This window comes from Emydura macquarii, unplaced genomic scaffold (assembly GCF_026122565.2).
Source record: "Emydura macquarii macquarii isolate MOO-44397 ecotype Brisbane River unplaced genomic scaffold, CSIRO-AGI_Emac_v2 contig_1363, whole genome shotgun sequence".
Taxonomy (NCBI): Eukaryota; Metazoa; Chordata; order Testudines; family Chelidae; genus Emydura; species Emydura macquarii.
This window is the reverse complement of record NW_027131500.1, coordinates 24,702,171-24,721,619: the sequence shown is the minus strand read 5'-3', so window position 1 is coordinate 24,721,619 and position 19,449 is coordinate 24,702,171. Positions and strand designations below refer to the sequence as shown.

The 19,449-nt window shown below is 40.9% G+C and overlaps 1 protein-coding gene across 3 annotated transcripts in view; it reads left to right on the top strand.

Annotated features, from left to right (window-relative positions):
- Nucleotides 1-19,449, top strand: part of SMAD1 (SMAD family member 1) — a 64,381-nt gene that overhangs the window by 20,146 nt on the left and 24,786 nt on the right. For 2 of the 3 annotated variants that reach the window (XM_067551948.1, XM_067551950.1), the window contains exon 2: nucleotides 12,636-13,251. In XM_067551948.1, coding sequence (XP_067408049.1) covers nucleotides 12,852-13,251 — 400 coding nt within the window. In that variant the 5' untranslated portion in view covers nucleotides 12,636-12,851. Of the gene's footprint in view, nucleotides 1-11,282; nucleotides 11,304-12,635; nucleotides 13,252-19,449 lie in introns of those variants that run through there. The other variant, XM_067551949.1, reaches the window with a different exon arrangement.

The window sequence follows — 19,449 nt, the reverse complement described above, 5'->3', positions numbered from 1 at the left end:
GCCAGTGGCAGAGCTGGGAATAGAACCCAGGTCTCCCCATTAGGCAACACTGCCTATATAGCTGCATCTACTCTAGGGCTTTTACCAGCATATCTATATAAGTTAAAAAAAAAAAATTGCATTCCTAACCTGCATAACCATGCTGGTAAAACAGACCTGAGTATAGTGGTAAATTTAATGCCTTAACTTTCATGTGGAGGGACTTCCTCAAGGAATGAGACTGGTCTGATTTTTTACACCTATTCAGTCTTTGCCCTTGCTACTAACCAGGGTTCCAGGCTCAAATAATGTCTTTGTGTCCTGTGGGCACTTGCCAATTTGGAAATAAACTGAGAACACTGACCTATACTTAAGTATAACTGTGTATACATTAACTAGTATAACTGTTTTGGTTAAGGGTGTGATTGGTCTTCTGGTTTTAAAAAAAAAAAGTTATACTGGTATAAAGGAGACTTATATCGATTATAATTATTTGCACTTCCATATGGTGTAAGGAATCTTTATACTGATATAACTACATCTCTGTTAGGGGGATTATGCTGGTATAGTTAAAGCGATATAGCTTTCTCACGTAGACAAACTCAACTTGCTCCTTCTCACATCACCGAATGAGTTTTGATCACGACCACCTTGGATCTGATTTGTTTCTTTGTGTGGTTTGTTTTTGTTTTTATGGTGGTTTTGTTTTTAAATGATGTGAATATGACTAGCTAAGCTTTCTGATCCCATCTTCCTTGAGTCCACCAAGCACTGTGTGGATGCATGTATATGCTGGTTCTCCTATGAATCTCCAATTAAAAAAAAAATCCAAACGTTCTCATCTATGCCTTTTTTGCCTGTGAAGAGTATGGCATACTCAGGTGGGTTGACAAATATTGAGTAAAAGAGAGTGCCAAAGAGCACTTGCTGTAATTCGATAGTGCAGCTGCTGTTCACTGAGGCCATGTCTACGCTGCCGAGGGAAGTCAACTTATTTTAAGTTGACTCTCAGCAGCCGATTTTTAGAAGTAGCAGCAGCGTTTTCACACTACGCTGTTTGCTCAGGTCTCCTGCGTTTACACTGAGCACTCTTAATTCGAATTTCAAAGCAGTGCAATGTGGGTAGCTATCCCACAGTGCAACTAGCCACAGTGGCTGTTGGAATGAGTGTCATCATCCCATGATGCAACACTGCTTCCCTTTCCCTCTCCACACCCCAAACAAACAGGAAAAGTATTTTCGTGCTGTTTTTTTTACTCCCCGTGATTGCCATTGCTGCAGAGACATGGAGTCAGCTCAACTCTGCACTATTATTGTGAGTGTCACAAATACATCGCGGCTTATCAAGTATTTTTGCGTAGAGCAAGAAGCTGAAGCACAGACAACTGCGATGCCACTGAGGCTGCCCTGCTACAAGCCATTGAGCAGAACAATTTCCGGTTGCTGCAGGCTGTAACGAATCATCTGCAGTCCATGGAGCACCGGTTCTGGTCCAGAAAAACAAGCACAGACTGGTGGGACCGCATTATTATGCAGCTGTGGGATGATGACCAGTGGCTGAAAAACTTTCGTATATGAAAGGCAACTTTCCTGGAACTGTGCTCTGAGCTGGCCCCGTCCCTGAAGCGCGTGAATACTCACTTGAGACAAGCTCTGACGGTGGAGAAGAGAGTCGCCATCGCTCTGTGGAAGCTGGCAACCCCAGACCGTACACTGGGCACCTTGACAGTGACAAGGAGTGTTTTAATAAGAGGTTAAGCACTTGCAGAATGGTTGTAGAATGTGCCTTTGGACATTTAAAGGGCAGATGGAGGAGTCTCCTCACTAGGCTGGACATGAGTGAGAAGAACCTCCCTTCTGTGATATCTGCTTGCTGTGTTCTTCATAATGTGCGTGAAGCGAAGGGTGAGAGTTTCCCTCAGGGTTGGGCTGTGGAGGCAGAAAGACTGGCCACCAATTATGAGCAGCCAGATGCCAGCACTACACTGAGAGCTAACCGCAGAGCGCTTTGCATCAGGGAAGCTTTGAAAACCAGGTTCTGCAATGAGATGCAGGACTGATTTCTGTTCCTGCATGTTGTTTGCCTTTTGTGAACTCTTCTCGCCCCCCCCTACTTCCCCCAATCGATAGCCGTACCCACCAAATCCCTCCAGAACAAGATATGATTTAATAAAGAAACGTGTTGAAATGATGCAAACCTTTATTTATGAACATTCAAGTCATGGGGGAAAGGAGAGAGTGTTCATTCACTGTCTCAAAGGGTTGGGTGGTAGCTTGCTGGCTAGCTGTCAGCGTGTCCGCTGCTGCTTTCTGCTCGCCTCTACCCACCGGGGTGGAGGTGAGAATGTACTGCAGCCTGGCCAGTCTCCTCCGAGACTGGCTGGGGGCAGGGAAGGGGGCGGGCATCAAAGGTCTCGGTTGAGGAGCATTATGGAGGGGCTGCAGCATGACTTTGTCCTGCCTCCCCTCCTCCTGAAGCTCCACAAGCCGCCGCAGCATGTCTGCCTGGTCCCGCATGATTTGCAGCATTTCCTGCGTGGTGCTGCGGTCATGCTCCATCATTTCTCTGCGACTCTCCCTGTCCATGTCCATATTCTGGGACAAGGTGAGCCACCACACTCTTTGCTCTGTCTCTGTGGCTGCTGAGGCGTTCATGATCTCGCCAAACATGTCATCTCTGGGTTTTTTTACCCCTCTTTCTATTCTGCGATAGTCTTTCTGCAGCATTTCTTGAGGGTGGGGCCAAGGCGGAGGTGTCTACAGAATGGAAAAAAAATAACAAGGTAGCCACTGTTAGCAGAGTGAAGAAAATGATACAATTGCAACAATGTAGACAATACTCCCCATGCAGTGCACAGGGCAAACACAGACCCTCATTTCATTCCTGACATCCTAGAAGGGTCTGCTCGCTGTACCCTTACAAAGATGATCTGCGGACAGCGTGGGAAGGGGGAGGGGGGTATATTGTCTCTGCTTAAACCAAATAGAAGTAACCAATGTGACACTACAATGGGGAATACAAAGGCACAGGGCATCTGCTGTATAGCTCTGGTATTTTAAACATGCGCTGTGCGAACAGGTTGGGGGGTGGACTCTTCCCTGGGTAACCCCCCAGTACAGTCACCGAAATGCCTGAAAATCCCCTTCCTGCTCCCCCCCCCCACCTATGTAAAAGGACAGAACTGCTAAGAAGAAGAAAAAACTCACCAGATGTGCCTTCCCCGGGATGATTAGTGCTGTCCTGTGTGCTGCTGGACTGCTCAGGGGTCAGGAAGATGCCCTGACTTTCAGGGAGAACGGACTCCCCGCTCTCCTGCACCCTGCTCTCCTCAGCCGCCTCCTCTTCCCCGTCCGTGGAATCCTCTTCATTGTCCATGGACTGTGACCTAGCAGAGGTATTGATGCTGCGGGGAGGCACCGTGGTGGGATCGGCACCGAGAATTGCGTGCACCTCATTGTAGAAGCAGCATGTTTTGGGTGAGGAGCCAGAACGGCTGTTAGCTTCCCTGGCTTTCTGATATGACTGACGCAGCTCCTTAATCTTCACGCGGCACTGCTGAGTGTCCCTCTTGTGTCCCTTCTCCACCATGCCCTGGGATATCTTCCCATAAATGTCCAGATTCCTTTTGCTGGCTCTGAGCTGAGCCAGAATGGACTCCACGCCCCACAGCCCAATGAGATCTAAGACCTCTAGTCGACTCCATGCTGGAGCGCGTTTGGGCTTTGCAGTAGCCATGCGGAGAACAGTGACAAAGCTCTCTCCACGCTGGCAACAAGCACAGAAAATGAACATTCAAATCTTCCCGGAGCTTGAGGGGAGGGGACGTTTCCTGGTAGTGTGACCACAGAGCAGCACAGCGCGACTGTCCAGAGCGGTCAAAACGGGGCATTGTGGGATACCTCTGGAGGCCAATACGATTTAAGTGAAGTTGTCTACACTGACACTAAATCGAATTAACAAATTCACATTAGGCACTTCGCCACTTGCGGAGGTGATCTTAAGTAGATTTTTGACACGACGTAATTCGACTTAACAGTAATGCCAGTGTAGACGCAGGTGTACGGAAGTCGATGTAAGTGACTTTACATTGACCTCCGTCGCCAGTATAGATCAGGCCTGAGTATCCCTTAGACCCAGACTGAGCTGGTCTAATGTAATGTGTGAGTCCAGTCCTGGTTTTCAGGAGACCATTAATGGCATGCAGTAGTTAAACAGGCTTTTCATTGGAGAGTGGAAATCTGGCAGATCTTGATGTTTGTTTCAGTGGTTGTATAAACTTGGCTTTTGAAACTATATTGTCTTTAAACACTTTCTTTGTCCAGAATGCTGTATTTGTAGGTCAGATGGGTTCTATTACAACACTTAAAGGGACTGCTGGACAATCTAACTAACTGAAGGATTTAATAAAACTCAGATCTTTCTTTATTGCCTCAGCTACTTATTTTAGAGTAGAGATTGTTTAATATAAAGATGATTTAAAGTTCTTAAAATTGATTCTATACATTGAAAAAAATTAGAATTAAAAAATTTTCAAAGAAATGCTTTGGAGATAAATGCTATGCATTTTGCTGTGTAAAAAATTTTTAGTAGAAAAATGGAAGGGAAGGAGGGTAATATTTCAAGAGTCTGTTAAACTAATTATTAAAAGTAGGTATTTTAAAGGATTATTTAAAAACAATATTGGTGTGGTATTGAGGAGCCTGTTTCTGTGTTGCTGAGCTTTGATTAAAACATACCCTACTGTAATAAATACATAATACTTTTTCCTCCGGATTTTGTCTTGCGCACTTTCATAAAACAGTCTATTCCCATTTTAGAGATGAGGAGGCTGAGATGTAGAGATAAATTACTGAATCTCTGATGCATGAGATCAGGATCACAAACGTCAGAAAAATTCTAGGGCTGTTCTATGCTGGGATCTCTTTTGGGTTTTGATACCATGTAGATGCGCCAGTGTAAATCCTTCATGAAGATTCATTGTACTCATGTAAAAAGTGATTTGCATCATTGCATCTTAACTGAGCTTGCATTTGATGTAGCTATACTGATGCAAAGTACCCCATTATAGGCAAATCCTCAAATGGACCAGCAGCAGACCTTGGTTCTATTTCATCTCCCAGTCCCATGCTATATGTACTGGACTATGCTGTCGTCTGGAATTAAAGACAAAATAAATCCTGTGTCTTAGAAGCTTGATTTTAACATATGATAACCTGGCTTCTCAAGTTTTCCTTTGCATTTTAAATGTACATTTTAACAATTAAAAACCAAAAATCCCCAAAAGTGACAAATCAAAAAGTTTTATTCAGATCACCTGTGAAGGAAACCCCTCCCACCCTACCCTGCATAACTAGAGGGAAGTGATTTTTTCAACTGATAAAAAGAAATAAAATTCCCTGCCCTTCCCAAAGGAGGAATTCAACAATTGGGAGAATGGCTTGGGACCATGTGTTGGTTTGTAAAAGGATATAGTTTATAAAGATGTTTCCTTTGATGCCTGTGATGAATATGGATGTGTTTCCGTTGCAGAGGATCCTGATTAAATTATGCAATTAGAGCTGACCAGACAGATATAAATATAGGAAGAGGTTTCAGCTATCCTGCCTTTGTGTGTATTAACACCCCCCACAGATGTGTGGTGGTGTTATTGTAAACAACACCTGTTTTTTAAAGACAGTTCAAACTGTCAGGAAATGGAATAATCTGTTTGTTTAAAAAAAAATCACACCAGGGGTTTTATGATAAAAGGGAAAACATATCCCTCCCCCCCCCCATATCTCTTGATTTTTGTACTGAATTTGACATCTAAAATGCTTATCTTGTGATTTACAAGCTTGTGTTACAAGCTTTGATTTTTAATTATACAACAGTTATTAATGGAGTTTATCTGAATTATGCAAATCAGATAGGCTGTAGTCCAAATTATTTAGTTTAGAGGCTTTTCTGTTCTTTCAAGACCTGGCTTGTGTTTGCTATTAATTTGGGCTCATTGGATAGCATTTCACTCTCTGAGTAATCTCATTGACTTCACCGGGAGCGCTCATGAAGGTGTTCTTTAGCGTAAGTAAAGTTATCAGAATTTGTAGTTCAGAAGGATAAACTGGTGTTATTAACAATAAAATCTCTTATTTTCATCCACTTTGAGGACTCCTTTCAACTTCTGCTGATGGAAGATTGGATATTCATAATTGATCACATTTGAAGGATCTTAAGAGGGTACCAGTTTAGAGGAGGTGTGAAAAATGGTCTATGTTCCCCTCTGTAATGTTCCAAACAAATTAATATGCAAACGGGTAAAACATGCCCACAAATGAGAGCGATTCTGTGGTCCAGTGCGGTGCAGTGATCTGTTCCATGATATTTTATATAATAGTTCAGACCCCATCTACACTACAGCTATAACTGAATCAGGAGACCTAGTGACAATACAATTCTCCCATGACCTCGTTCCAACATAAAGAAAAAACAAATCCTTTCACTGTTTGCTCCAAGAATTGGGGGCAAAGGGCGAACTTTTTATGAACTAAGCTTTCACGCTGTTTTGTTTGGCTGTAGCACCTTTTAGCTGAGAATCTACCAACTTCTAGGACCCATCTACTTTATGGTTACTACAGCAGCATAGCTGTAGTGCTGTAGCGTATGTGCTTCCTACATCGATGGAAGGTATTTCCACTGATGCAGGTAATAATCCATCTTTCCAAGTGATTCCAAGTAATTGTTCTGTTGACCTGTCTATACCTGGGGTTAGGTTGACCACTTAGTGGTTCCCAACCTTTTTGGCTCGAGGGCCACAGATATCATTTTTACCAGTATCCGCCAACAGGCCCCCCTCACTGCAGCCAGACGGAACGAGTTTAGCAAGGAGGCTGCCTCCTCACTGATCTCCTGTCCTCCTGGCTGCAGCAGGGAAACCGCACGCATCCTGTAGCTCCGTGTGCTCCACCTGCATCCCTAGGCAGTGGCTCCCTTCTGCAGCCAGGGGGATGGGGGATTAGGTACGCAGGCAGAGCGCTTTGCTCTCACTGGAGCCGAGGGAGGAGAGCGCTAATCTCCCCTCCCTCTGGCTCCAGCAGGGACCCCCAACGCCTATGGACCTAGGCCGAGCACTTTGCCATGCCCCCTGCTACAGCCAGGGGGAGGGGAGCGCTGATCTCCCATCCCCTTGGCTACAGCAAGGAGCCTGCACTGGTCTTTTAGCCCCGTGGAAACGTGCCTCGCCTGGGTCCTTAGGCTGTAGCTCCCTTCTGCAGCCATCAGGAGGGGAGCCGCGGGCCATTTTGCAAGTCCCCACGGGCCACAGGTTGGGAACCACTGACTTAACAACAACCTCCTGAGTGCTGTAGCTGGGTCTCTCTAAATTTTAAATGTAGACCAAGGCATAGTCTTGTGTTGGAAAATATTTTTGCAGGGAGCAAAGTGGGAACCAAAAGCAGGGAGGCGCCACTCTGATTTCTGTTGCAAGCATTAAATATTGTATTGAAAGAAATGAATTGCTGTAAAGATGTGAGCTGCTTTCAGAAAAGTTTGAAATGACTAAATATTTTCTAAGAAGCAAATTGAAATCCCTTTTCCTCTTACCTCTTTATGCCATTAATAACTAATGAAGACAGAAGAAAACTATAGAACTAGGTGTGAAAAATGAATGAAAAACAGCCTCTTTTAGGGGTTATGTGGATTCCCGTGATTTCCACATCCCTTGCCAGTCACATAATTTTTTGCCTGAATTTGTTTGATTTGATTGAATTGTACACATTTTAAAACCTTTTTACTGGAATTCTTTGTTTTCTGTCCCACAGAGCACTAAAGTAAACACTAAAGTCAGTACAAGAGTCGAAGCTACCTCTTGTTTGTCTGAAATTGGGGCTAGGAGTTGGTTCCCTTCCCCCGCATCAGTGGTGGTAATTTGATTGTCCTAACCCCTTCCCCCACCAAAACCCAACCTCTTATCCAAATGAGTATAGTTTTTTACAGACTATCCTGTGGGCTTTTCAAGGCAGTAAAACATTCAGCATCAGACTAGCCACTCAGTGGTTGCCAACAGATTCTTAGTTATAATTGTTTTTTCACTGGAGGCTAGAAAGAAAAAAAAATCTTGCTGTTAAACAAAACTCAGCTAGGCAGATTGCCTAAACACAAAGCAAGTAACACAGCTGTTGTTGCAGTTTGGTTTTAAACTGTTTGTTTTAAAGTATTTTAGTAAAGTCCAAAGACTAAACAAAAGCTAGCTAAAGTGAAGAAAAAATCCAGAGAGGTAGTTGCATTTGAAACAATTTTGTTGATTTTAGCTCAGCTAGCGATAGACAGACTACATAATAAAGGTACGTGTGGGTTTGACATAGAGTGGTTGCTAACCGGACAGGAACTAGATTTCCTCTGAACGGGTCAAGATCACATATGGAGAACATCTTATTGTTTGATTGTATAATATGTTGTGGATAAACATATTTATCTTCAAGGACTGGTAGTGACTTAACTATTGGAAGCGCAGAGTCTTTTTTCCCCCCAGAAGGACATGTGTATTTTCTGGGGAAGAGAGAAGAAAAATCTATGTCATCTGCTGACTCATGTGTTAATCTTTATTTTGCACTTTAAACTGATAAGACCGCTTTGTGTAAAAGTAATACAGGAAATGATGCATTGCAAAAACCAAAAGTGGCAGAAAGGAAAACAGAATGTACTGGCAAAAGCTCAGAACCATGGACACACTTCATAATTCTTGGAAATGAAAAAACTCCACCTACGCCATCTTTTTTTAGTATAATACTGTCTTGACATAGGAATTCAGTGTTAGAACAATTCATAGCAGACTTCGGTGTGTAGCAGTTTCAACACATAATTTAGAAATGTGTGGTTTTGTCCCATATATTTTGAATAGAATATCTAGCATAGCAAAATTTAAGCAACTAGAAAAATAGCCCTAAAGCAGACTATGGTCCACTTGTGGGCTGTAGAGAACTGGCTAGTCAAATGGTGCTGGCATTTCCAGCTGGTAAATTGTATTCACTTCAAGGATGGCTAGAAGTACAGGCTTTCCTAATACTACTTTTTCTGCACATTTGCCACAGGGATGTAAAGGAATTTTAAAGGGGTAGAAATGTGCTCCATAACCGTGCCATAGACTCTGCTGTTATACAATATTGCATGTTTTTAGATGAGTGAAATAGAAATGTGGGATTATCAAGAGTTTTTTTTACATCTGCACTTGGTGCAGGTTTAGGCCACATCTGGTTGCTTTTGAAAGTCTTCCTGAGTCTTGTAGGTCTCCTTACTTCTATATAAGTATGTGTCTTTAGCCACAGCTAAATGTACAGAATACCTTGATGTGACTTTTTTTTTTTTTTTTTTTTAAAAACCATGGAGTTATTTTTGAAAGCAGAAAAATTGCAAATGTTGCTCACCTTGCACATTAGTCCCATTAGAATCAATGAGCATACTAGTTTGTGAAACGCATGCAGGATTTGGCTTATTGTGTAAAGCAGTTCAGTAGCAATAGATGACGCTCAAATGGAAAGACACGCAGCTAATTAATGTCCAGCAACTGGCATTAAAAGGACACCATTATCTGGGCCCAGATGTAGGTTTTGTAAAAATGAATTTTATAGTTTAAAATCTCCTGAAATCTCTCCATTTCATTTTTCAAAATTCTAATGGAAACAGTTTTTTAAAAAGAAATAAACATTCCCATTAAGTTTTAGTCATTTGAAACTTGTATTACTGTGCTAGTGGATGTGAAACCTGAAAGCAAAATTTACTGGAAGCAAACTATAAATAAAAGTGAAACTGAGGGGTTTTTTCATTGTACAATTTAGAAGGCCTGTAAAACATTGACATAAACAGTGGAATATTAACTTTTTTAAAAATTATTTCATTTGGAATAAATGAACTACTAAGCTTGTAGTAACATAGGGAAGGTTATTTTCAAATTGAAACTTTTAACCTGTGTTTCTTTTTTGAAGGAAAGTTTTAGTCTGTGCATTTTGGAACTCTGATAGGAGCTCAAGAATCAGGTTACTTTAGAAGCATCCCTGGAGTCAAAGTCACATTTGGGAAAGGAGGAAAATATTTGCTCATTGAAAGACCAAACATATGTATATTCAATACAACACTTACTTTTTACATATTAGAGAGTATTCTGAGACGAATAACTTTCAGTTACTTACCAGTATACGCTAACCACACATGGGGCTCTGATGATGAGGTTCTTAAATCACCACAGCACTTAATGGAGCACTTCACAGTTTACATAAGGATAAAATCCTATCCAGAGCACATTCAGTAGTGGTAATTGAGTTCGAGTTCATCCAATAATACGGCAAATGTCCAGGTAACTGAATATATTCTTAAATTTGCCCTAGATTTGTGAAAATCTTCCATTTAATTGACACTACTGTACAAAATTTGATCACTTGAATTCTTAAAGCTTTTTTAGGAATGGGATAAACTAGCCCCAAGTACAGACATACAGGGATTAGTTATCAGTGTTGACATAGATGTAAAATATGCAAAAATATATTTGTAAGTCTAAATATACAACTTCAAGAGCACCATTTACTATCGGATAATGTTTTCATGACCACATTCTTTAAGGTGCTTTGTTTTAATTGAAACTCTCAAGGCATGTTGATAATATCACTGAATAAACTGGTGACAAACCCTCATTCTGGCAGATTCCAGAAAATAAATGTAAAAATATATCTGGTAATAAATAGCTTCTGTCACTTTAAAGATCTCTCATTAAATACCAAAAATTAATGTTGAAGACTTGGTGTATGATTCTGTTAAAAACTGCATGTGATTGAATCTTCTTGCATCTAATTTTGTCCTGTTCTTTTCTGATGGCAACCCTTTACCCCAGTTGTCTAAAATTGTCTTCTCCTGATAAGTTTTCTGCTGAACTTCGTGATTTTTACAGTAACAACTTGAAAATGTCCTGTGGCCTCTGGGACTGTTCCATATAATAAAGTCTTGATGGTTACTTCCTACAGCTTGTGTATGTGGCTTGCATTTTTTTTAATGTGACATGGGTATTGACAAACACATCTGTGGCTTAAAATCTTTTGTTTTAAGTTTTGTTAGTCTTTGAAATGAAAAATAACTCCTTGAGATGAACACGTTGACTTAATTTATTTCAGGTCACAATATTCACAAACTCTCTAGTTGAAGTGGTTTTCAAACTTTGGTCCCTATATCACTGGTGGTCTGCAGAATGCTGGATGGTCATATGTTGCTGGCTCTCCTTGTTACCAGCTGCTAAATTGAAGACAGCTACAAATATTTTTTCCACATAAGCATTTGCTATAACCTCCATTGGGCTGTTACAATTGTGAGTGGAAGGCAGGGTGGGTTGAAATAAGTCATCAATTTTAATAGTAATTTAAATCAGCAAGAAGGAAACCTTGTTTTAATCATTTTATTTTAGTTGTGTTTTGCATTTGCACTTGTCAGTTATTTTCATAAAGACAGGTTGATTCTCATTGGCTGGTAACCACTAAAACATTGATCTGCAACTAAACATAGCCTTTACACTAAATGTGGTACTTTTTTTGCTAACCAGGAAGATGTACTGTGTCTATACACATTTATTTAAGCAGTTATGTAGGGTAATAGAGTTATTCAGATTCTTATTGTTTACATTTTTACTATTTTAAAAAATGGTGAATGATTGATTAATTTATTTACTAGATTAATTTTTACTGTGATTTGCCTCAAGCTGGATGGAAATTGGAATTCTGTTAAAATGCACTAAAATAAAACAAATTTTTTTGTATTAAATAAAACCACTTTAAATTTGCTGGATACACAAGGGGAAAAAGCTTATCAAAACATGTTTTGCACTTAAAACTAATTGATTTAATAAAGGGAGGAAGTATTATCCGTAGTTAGTGAATAGAACTGATTTGTTTCTGGTTACCACGTCCTTCAGGATTTTTAGAACTAGTAGATCTCTTCTGTTCACAACATTTTTTTCCTTAGACTGTAAGAAGAAAACTTTCTTACTTTTTCCAACTCCCAATTAATTTTCTTAACTTTTATTCAATTAGTTCAATTCAATGTTCTTTTAAACTAAAATGAAGAAAATATTCTTTTTGGACCTGTGAAACAGTCTACTGCTATTTAAAAAAAAAAAAGGGGGGGGGGGGCGGCTGGCTTAGCACTTCAACAAAGTCTGGTTCTTGGTATTTAGTCAGTGAGTTCTACTGATTCAGTGATCTGACTTTCTTTGAAACTTCAGCAGCATTCACATACAGTGTACTATTATACTTAATGTAAATGATGTTAATTATAGTGAGTTTAGGCCGTAACATTGGTTGTCATAACTTCAAATTTAATTTTATTTAGGTTTATTTTGAAAAGGAGAATGTACGCAATTGTAAATGGGAAGAGAAGTGCTCTGTGAAACTCTGTCAGGATGTGGTTCACATTGAAATATTTGAGAACCCCTCCAGTGTCATGTGCACAAATGGCTCTACATTCTGTAATAACTTGGACACTGCCGGTTTAGTCAGCATCTGAAGGCTGTCAGCATTTGGATATGTGGGATGTGGGTTGTTTTTTTTTATCATTCCGCTTTCACATCTTGAATTTGTTGTCACTTACTAAAAACAAATTTTATTTTCTCTTCTCCCTGCCCCCCACTCCTGGTACCCTCCTATAGGTGCTGGACTTCACTTTGCAACGCTAAGATCGCTTCTGTCAAGCTGGAATGTTAGTTTCAGTTTCCCAAGACTTCAGAATCAGAAAGCCAAAGGGAACAGAATAAATTCAGGCAAACCTTTGGTGCCCCCATTTACATACAGGATCTGCTGTGTCCATTTTTCAGGGGACAGTCTTTTCTGTTTGTTCAGTATCCAGTTTGACTGAGTTGGTCACCATGAATGTGACAAGCTTATTCTCCTTCACCAGCCCAGCAGTGAAGAGGCTGCTGGGATGGAAGCAGGGGGACGAAGAAGAAAAATGGGCAGAGAAAGCTGTTGATGCACTAGTCAAAAAACTAAAGAAGAAAAAAGGTGCCATGGAGGAGCTGGAAAAAGCATTAAGCTGTCCAGGTCAGCCCAGCAACTGTGTCACAATTCCTCGTTCCCTGGATGGCAGGCTTCAGGTTTCACACCGGAAAGGGCTACCACATGTAATTTACTGCAGAGTATGGCGCTGGCCAGACCTCCAGAGCCATCATGAACTGAAACCACTGGAATGCTGTGAGTTTCCCTTCGGTTCAAAACAGAAGGAGGTTTGCATCAATCCCTACCACTACAAACGGGTGGAGAGTCCTGGTAAGTCCGTCTTTCTTTCTTTCTCTCTCTCAAGCCTCATCTATACAAAAACATACAATTCTACTCATTAAAATGATCAGATGGCTGGTATCATCTTAAACTTAAGCAAATATGAATTTCACATCTCAGACTCTTCATATTTAATTTCAAAGAGATAAGGTATAATACAGTAGCTTGCTCTTTCACATGCTGAGGGCTCTAAATGTGTTATGGCTATAGAGAAGGGCGGTCTGAATACAGGTCTGGGAGTCAGGAGGTCTGGCTTCTACTAGCTTGGCCGCTGCTTGTGTAATATTAAGTAAGTCGTTCACCCTTTCCATACGTGTTTTACACAGGCTTGCAGATTAATGAATCATAAAGCGTTCTGAAGGTCAACATAACAGTCAGGTAACTTTTGCAAATATGGCTGGATGTGAAGACTTACGTTGTAACTCACAAAACAATAAAAATATAGACAACCATTTGGCCAAGTGAGAATTTTCATTCTCAAAGAAATCCTTTCATCTTTATATCCTGGAAAGTCAGGAAGTGGGATAACAGATTGGGGAGGATATTATATGGCTGTTACCAGGTGATTCCACAAAAGAATCAAGTCATTACTTTTATCAGTGGAATAGCACTTTATGGCAGCAAAATGTCTGTCTGTGGAATGTAGCGCTGTGGATAGACGGGGCTGGCATATATGTGTACAAACTTCATAGCAGTAATTTAAACCTTTGACCGTTCAGACCAGAGTCAAACTCTAGCTACTGGCACAGTTTTTACTATAGTTCTCTAGCTGAATGTCTGTATTCTCTTTAGAAAGGTTCACAATTTGGCTTATAATGCTTTAGGGGCCAGTAGTGTGTTACTTTCTAAATACACACAATTTTTTTAATCCATTGCATACACTTTGTAGGGTTGTGTTTTTCTCTTTTCCACTCTTAAAATGTAAAATCTGTTTGTCACCACCTCGTTCTATTCTTGCCTTACATGCTTAATTTGCTTGTGTGAGCGTACAGTTCATGTCACTGTAAATAAGCATATAAATAACTTAATTCATGTGACTAAGTATTTGGGGCTTGTCTATAACAGAGGCTTTAGTCACCACCTGTGTAGCTGTACAGATGTAGTGTCATCAGTGACAATCCCCAGTGTAGATGTAATGCACTAGTTCGTCAAGGCTTATATATGTGGAGTGCATCTATACTAGGAATTTGTAACACTGCAATTATAATCTGTATAGCTATGTAGGTGGCTAAAAACTAGTGTGGACAAAGCCTTTTTATTACAAATTTTTCTTTCTGTTTTTCTTGAATCTCTGTTTTGTAATGTGCAGTGCCTCTTTGTGGTGCTATAATTTCCTTTCTGCGTTTAAATATTTAATTTTAGGAGTAAATCAGACAGCTAAAGTAATACCACAACATGCACGTTTATGCAGCAGAAGCTTAAAGGAATGGTCCTTCTGTGATAGAAACCTGGTTAAAAGAACTCTTAAAACAGTTTTTTGTTAATTTAGAAGTGAGATAATAAAATGAGCAGTTGTCCCTGACTGTGTTCTTTGTGCATAGACAGCTGGCTCAGATGTGTGTTCTGTATCCCAATGTACTGAAGGCTTGGATTCCTTGAGTTAGATTTTTTTTTTTATTAAGTCATTCAGCAACAATAGAACTTTTGCTATTAGAACATGTTACTTAACATTATGCTAACTCTTCTTGTTTTAATCTTGGCAGCAACTTTTGCATTAATCTTGGCAGCAGCTTTCTTAGTTTTGTGTTTGAGAACGTTCTCATCTGGTTGCACAGTTTACAAAAAAATTACAAAATGCTACAGCAAGATAAGCAAAATAAAATATACAATAAACCCTCCAATGTAATATCTAAAATATGTCATCAAGGTTGTATCTGGTAGCTTACAAATGATCCATGTACTTATCTTCCTGGGTTTAGTGTCATTATCATTTTTAGATACTCAGTTTTATTTATTTTAAATTGTCTTAAGGAAATAAAACTTAAGATTGTCTGTCTGTAAATCCTAATGCCAGGACACTCATTTAAAGAAATGTTATCCAGATACAGTTAAATATTTGAATGCAGAGATTTTAGTTGAGTAGTGGGGTTTTTTTTGGTTTTTTTTTTTTTTTAAAGAAAAAAATCCTAAGGAAAAATCAAATTTTTAGTGAATCACCTGATAGGCTCCAGTTTCTTAGGATATTTTCATAGCAAATAGCAGGATGGAATATATTCAAATACTGGGGAGGCCATGGAAATGTTCAAAAACTCACACAAGCCCAATGCAGTTCTCTCAATCAAAATATTCTGGAAATAATTGCTGAACAGAATGTAGTTTTAACTTGAACTTGTGCTTAAATGTTCTGCTGAGTCAGGGCTTGATCTAAAGGCCACTGAGGTCTGAGCCCAAATGTCTACCCTGTAATTTGACAGGCCTGAAGCCTCAGCCCCGCAAGCCCAAGTCAGCTGAATTACTGTGTAGACGATAGCCTTAGTCTTTCTATTGACTTCGGTGGAATTTGGATTAGGGTGTCCTTCTCTGTGAGCCTCAGTTTTCCATCAGCAAAATGGGGATATGTTCCTTCCACTTTCTCCCTGTTATAAAAGTATATATAAAATTATGATGGGCACAAGGAACCAAAGCATTTTATTAACCTCAGTAATAGTAGTAGTTGTATTATTACAGTAGCACATAGGACTCCTAGTCATGAACCAATACCCCATTGTGCTAGGCTTTGTACAAACACAGTAGAACAAAAGTCAGTCCCTGCCCCAAAGAGCTTACAATCCAAGTAAAAGACAAGAGACCACAGTTGGATACAGAGAGATGGGAGAGTACAAGGAAATAATGAGGCAATGTTGTCTAAACATTCAAGACCGCCACAGGGTGGGGGAAGGGATAAAACACACTAGAAGAGTGAGCAATATAATGGTGATAAATGGCATGTTACTTCCACTGTTTTAGGAAGCAGGGTACTTAGGAGAGGATCAGTTAAATGGAAAGACAAGGGAAGGGAAGTGGGAGTGAGGGGAACAGTGCACGGGAAGAGAGGGTAAGGATAGACGGGAATGGAATGAATGAAGCAGAGGTGAAGAGAATGGGGGTGTGAGAATTGGCAGTTGATAATGAAAATAAGAGCATTGTTCTGGGACCTGTGCAATGTCTAGATATGATAGTTAAGGGTGTAGTAGGGCGGACCACATTTTCAAAAGGCAAAAGTGGGACACACGCAAGGGCTCCACCCCCTCCTCTTTCTCCAAGGCCCTGCCCTCTGGCCAGACCAGAAGTCAGAGCCAAGCCATGGTAAGAGCTGCCCAGGGAGCCCGGGCTGCTATGGGGAGCCTCTGATCCTCCACTTGTGCTGTGAGGGGAGTTGGAGTGCCCAAGAGCAGCCCCTGGCCTGTGTCCCCCCTCCTCGGGGTGCACTGCCTAGTGCAAGTGGAGGGTCCAGGGCTCCCCACAGCAGCCTGAACTCCCTGGATGGCTCTTACTACTGTCCGGCTCTGGCATTTGGCCTGGTTGGGGGAGCGGGGGGGGGCCTTTTGAGGGGGAGAGGAGGAATAGGGGGTGGGGCCTTGTGGTGAAGGGGGGCTACGGTCCACTTTAGGCTCTCTCTCCTATCTCTCCCCCCCTCCCCCACTTCCACCCCTCATTCCCTACCCAAAGAGGCTGGTGCCATCCCTGGGCATCGGGCAAGAGCAATGTCACAGAGAATCCAGGACAAATGCTGATCTGGAGTCATTCAGCCTGAGACCAGAACTTGAACTTTGCATTTTGGGACTGTCCCGCCCTCTTTGGGATGTCAGGTGTCAGGCCCATTGGGAGGAGAGGGACTGATTTCATGTTGTTTTATAGTTGGTGGGCTGGGATATAAATTCAGGACTTTGTACTCTCCTCAGTGCACAGCTGATGTCCTGCTGATGATTGTGGGATGTTTGCAGAGACCCCCAAGGGGGAATACAGCTTTTACTTATCAGTTGAAGTTGTATTTATTATTCAGTATCTTATTGGCACATTCAGTACCCTCGGTATTTTTTTTAAGGTCTGCTCCCTGTTATGTAGCACGCTTTCTCTCCCTTCCTGTACTGTATTCCTTTCTCTTTCTGTCATCTTCTGTGTGTAAGGTTTCCTCTGTTATTTACTCTTCATTTTCTTCCCTGTAGCTATTCCTACCCCTTAAGGTTTTTACCCTCATTTTCCCTGTTTCATCTGATAAAATTCTCGGGAATGGAATAGTTAATGATGAGGTTGAAATGTAAGTGGGGTCAGAATTTCACTACCTCATGTGAACTGATTCTAGCCCATGGGTCATATGTTTGACACTCTTGCTGTAAAATAACCGTGAAGGTTTTTACTCTGGGCAAGGTGCAGTGTGGGGAGCAGGGGGGGGGAAGAGGGAAATTAGTATATGTATGTGTATATTTTGTTACACTTTCCATTATTTAGGTTTTAGGTTCATTATTTTGTTTTTGAAAGCTGGTTCATAATAAAAAATAAATCAGCCTTTGAATGTATAAAATCACATAGTACTCTAAGCTGGGGAATAAAGACCACAACTTGTTTTGGACACTCCTGCTTTTTTAAAACTTGTGGTGCTAAAGGGATACTCATCTCTTATATGCAAGATGAACATAAACATTTTAGAAAATATCCGCATATTTGAAAATCTCAGTTCTAATTCTAGATCTAATTTTTTTTGCCATTTAAATTTAAAATATCTCCTCAAATAAGGTGTTTTTTAAAGCAACAAACAGGAGGCTGCAGAAAATATATCAGTCGGCTATAATGAGACACCGGGGAGGGAAAGGACCAGAGAGGGGGCTCTTAGCATTTTCAAGCCTGGAGAATCTAGGTTTTGTTGAAAGCATGCTTCGTAGACTGCTGAATGCATATGGTGATACAAGGAAGAAAATGCTGAGGAAAGCTTGTCATCTGGCAAACAGATACAGTTGTTGGGAAGAAGTGCCTTCCTCAAGCACGCTGGAATAGCTCAACTGTTGCAGTTCTGTGCAGAATCATTTGTATGCTGCACACTTTCTAGTGCAAACAATGGTGTAGTGAATGGCTATATCAGATCTGACTGGCTGCTTTTGGCAGGGAAGGCAAAGCTTTTAAAACTTGCACAAAACTTTTATTTAAGAATGAGCTTCTAAAAAAACCTAAACTGGCACATTTAGCATGATTCAGTCTGTTTGCCTCTTGGATTTAGTTAAAGATGACTTAAAGGCTGTTTTTAAAAGTTGGGATTGTGCACAGTTTTTTGTGGCAGGAAGGGGAAAGAAGATTCAGGGTTCCTCTCTTCCCCCCCCCCCCCCCAAAAAAAATATATATATATATACCAAGGATATCTCTGGTTTTGCTTGGAACTTTTTGGGGGATCTTGAGGGATCTCGGAGGCTGATGTTAATTCTCTTGCCTTAGCTGAAGGAGAGGGAGTGATGAATTTTTAACCAAAGTGTTAATTACACATTGGAGTTATGAGTGTTTAAAGCTCTTTTTTACTGGCAGTCAGGCTAGGAAAAAACCTATTCATCAATCCAAATAAACTCCGCTCCTGCTCTGAATGATATGTATGTTGGTGGTGGTTTTTTTATTGCAGTAGTTTCTAAAGGCAGTTGATGCCCCGTTGAATTAGACACTGCAGATGAGCACATAACGAGAGGGTGGTATAAAATATAATTACTCACAACCAGTTGGGCAAATTGCTGATCCTCACTTTAAAAATCCTATGTGCATTGATTGACTCACTGGTGCATGCAATCTGAGGTTGAAAATAACTGGTCTGCTCCTGCCTCAGTTTCCTTGTAATTACCAATAACGAGTGGATGAAATGGATGATTAGCCCAGCTGGCCTATTCCTTTGTTTAAACTCTTCTTCTGGCTCTGAACAGCCAGTTGTGGCCTATGCCATACACTGAGATGAGCTGATATGCCTAGTGATGCATATGTTCTGCCCAAATTGCCATCTGAAGCACAACTGACATTTAGGAGGAAACTGAAGCAAGAGGCCAGTTTTTATTTTCCATCTGAAGATGGATGTTCCAGTCAGTCAGCACATCTGGGGTTCTAAGTGCAGGTCTGTTCAGAGGAATAGCTTGTCTTTGAGGGTAGGAAGTAACATGCTAAATGTATAGGAGGCTTCTTGCTTGCCTTAGCAGCAGAGGTCTGACTCTGAGAAACAGTAGCTGTGGCCTGCTGGCTTCATCC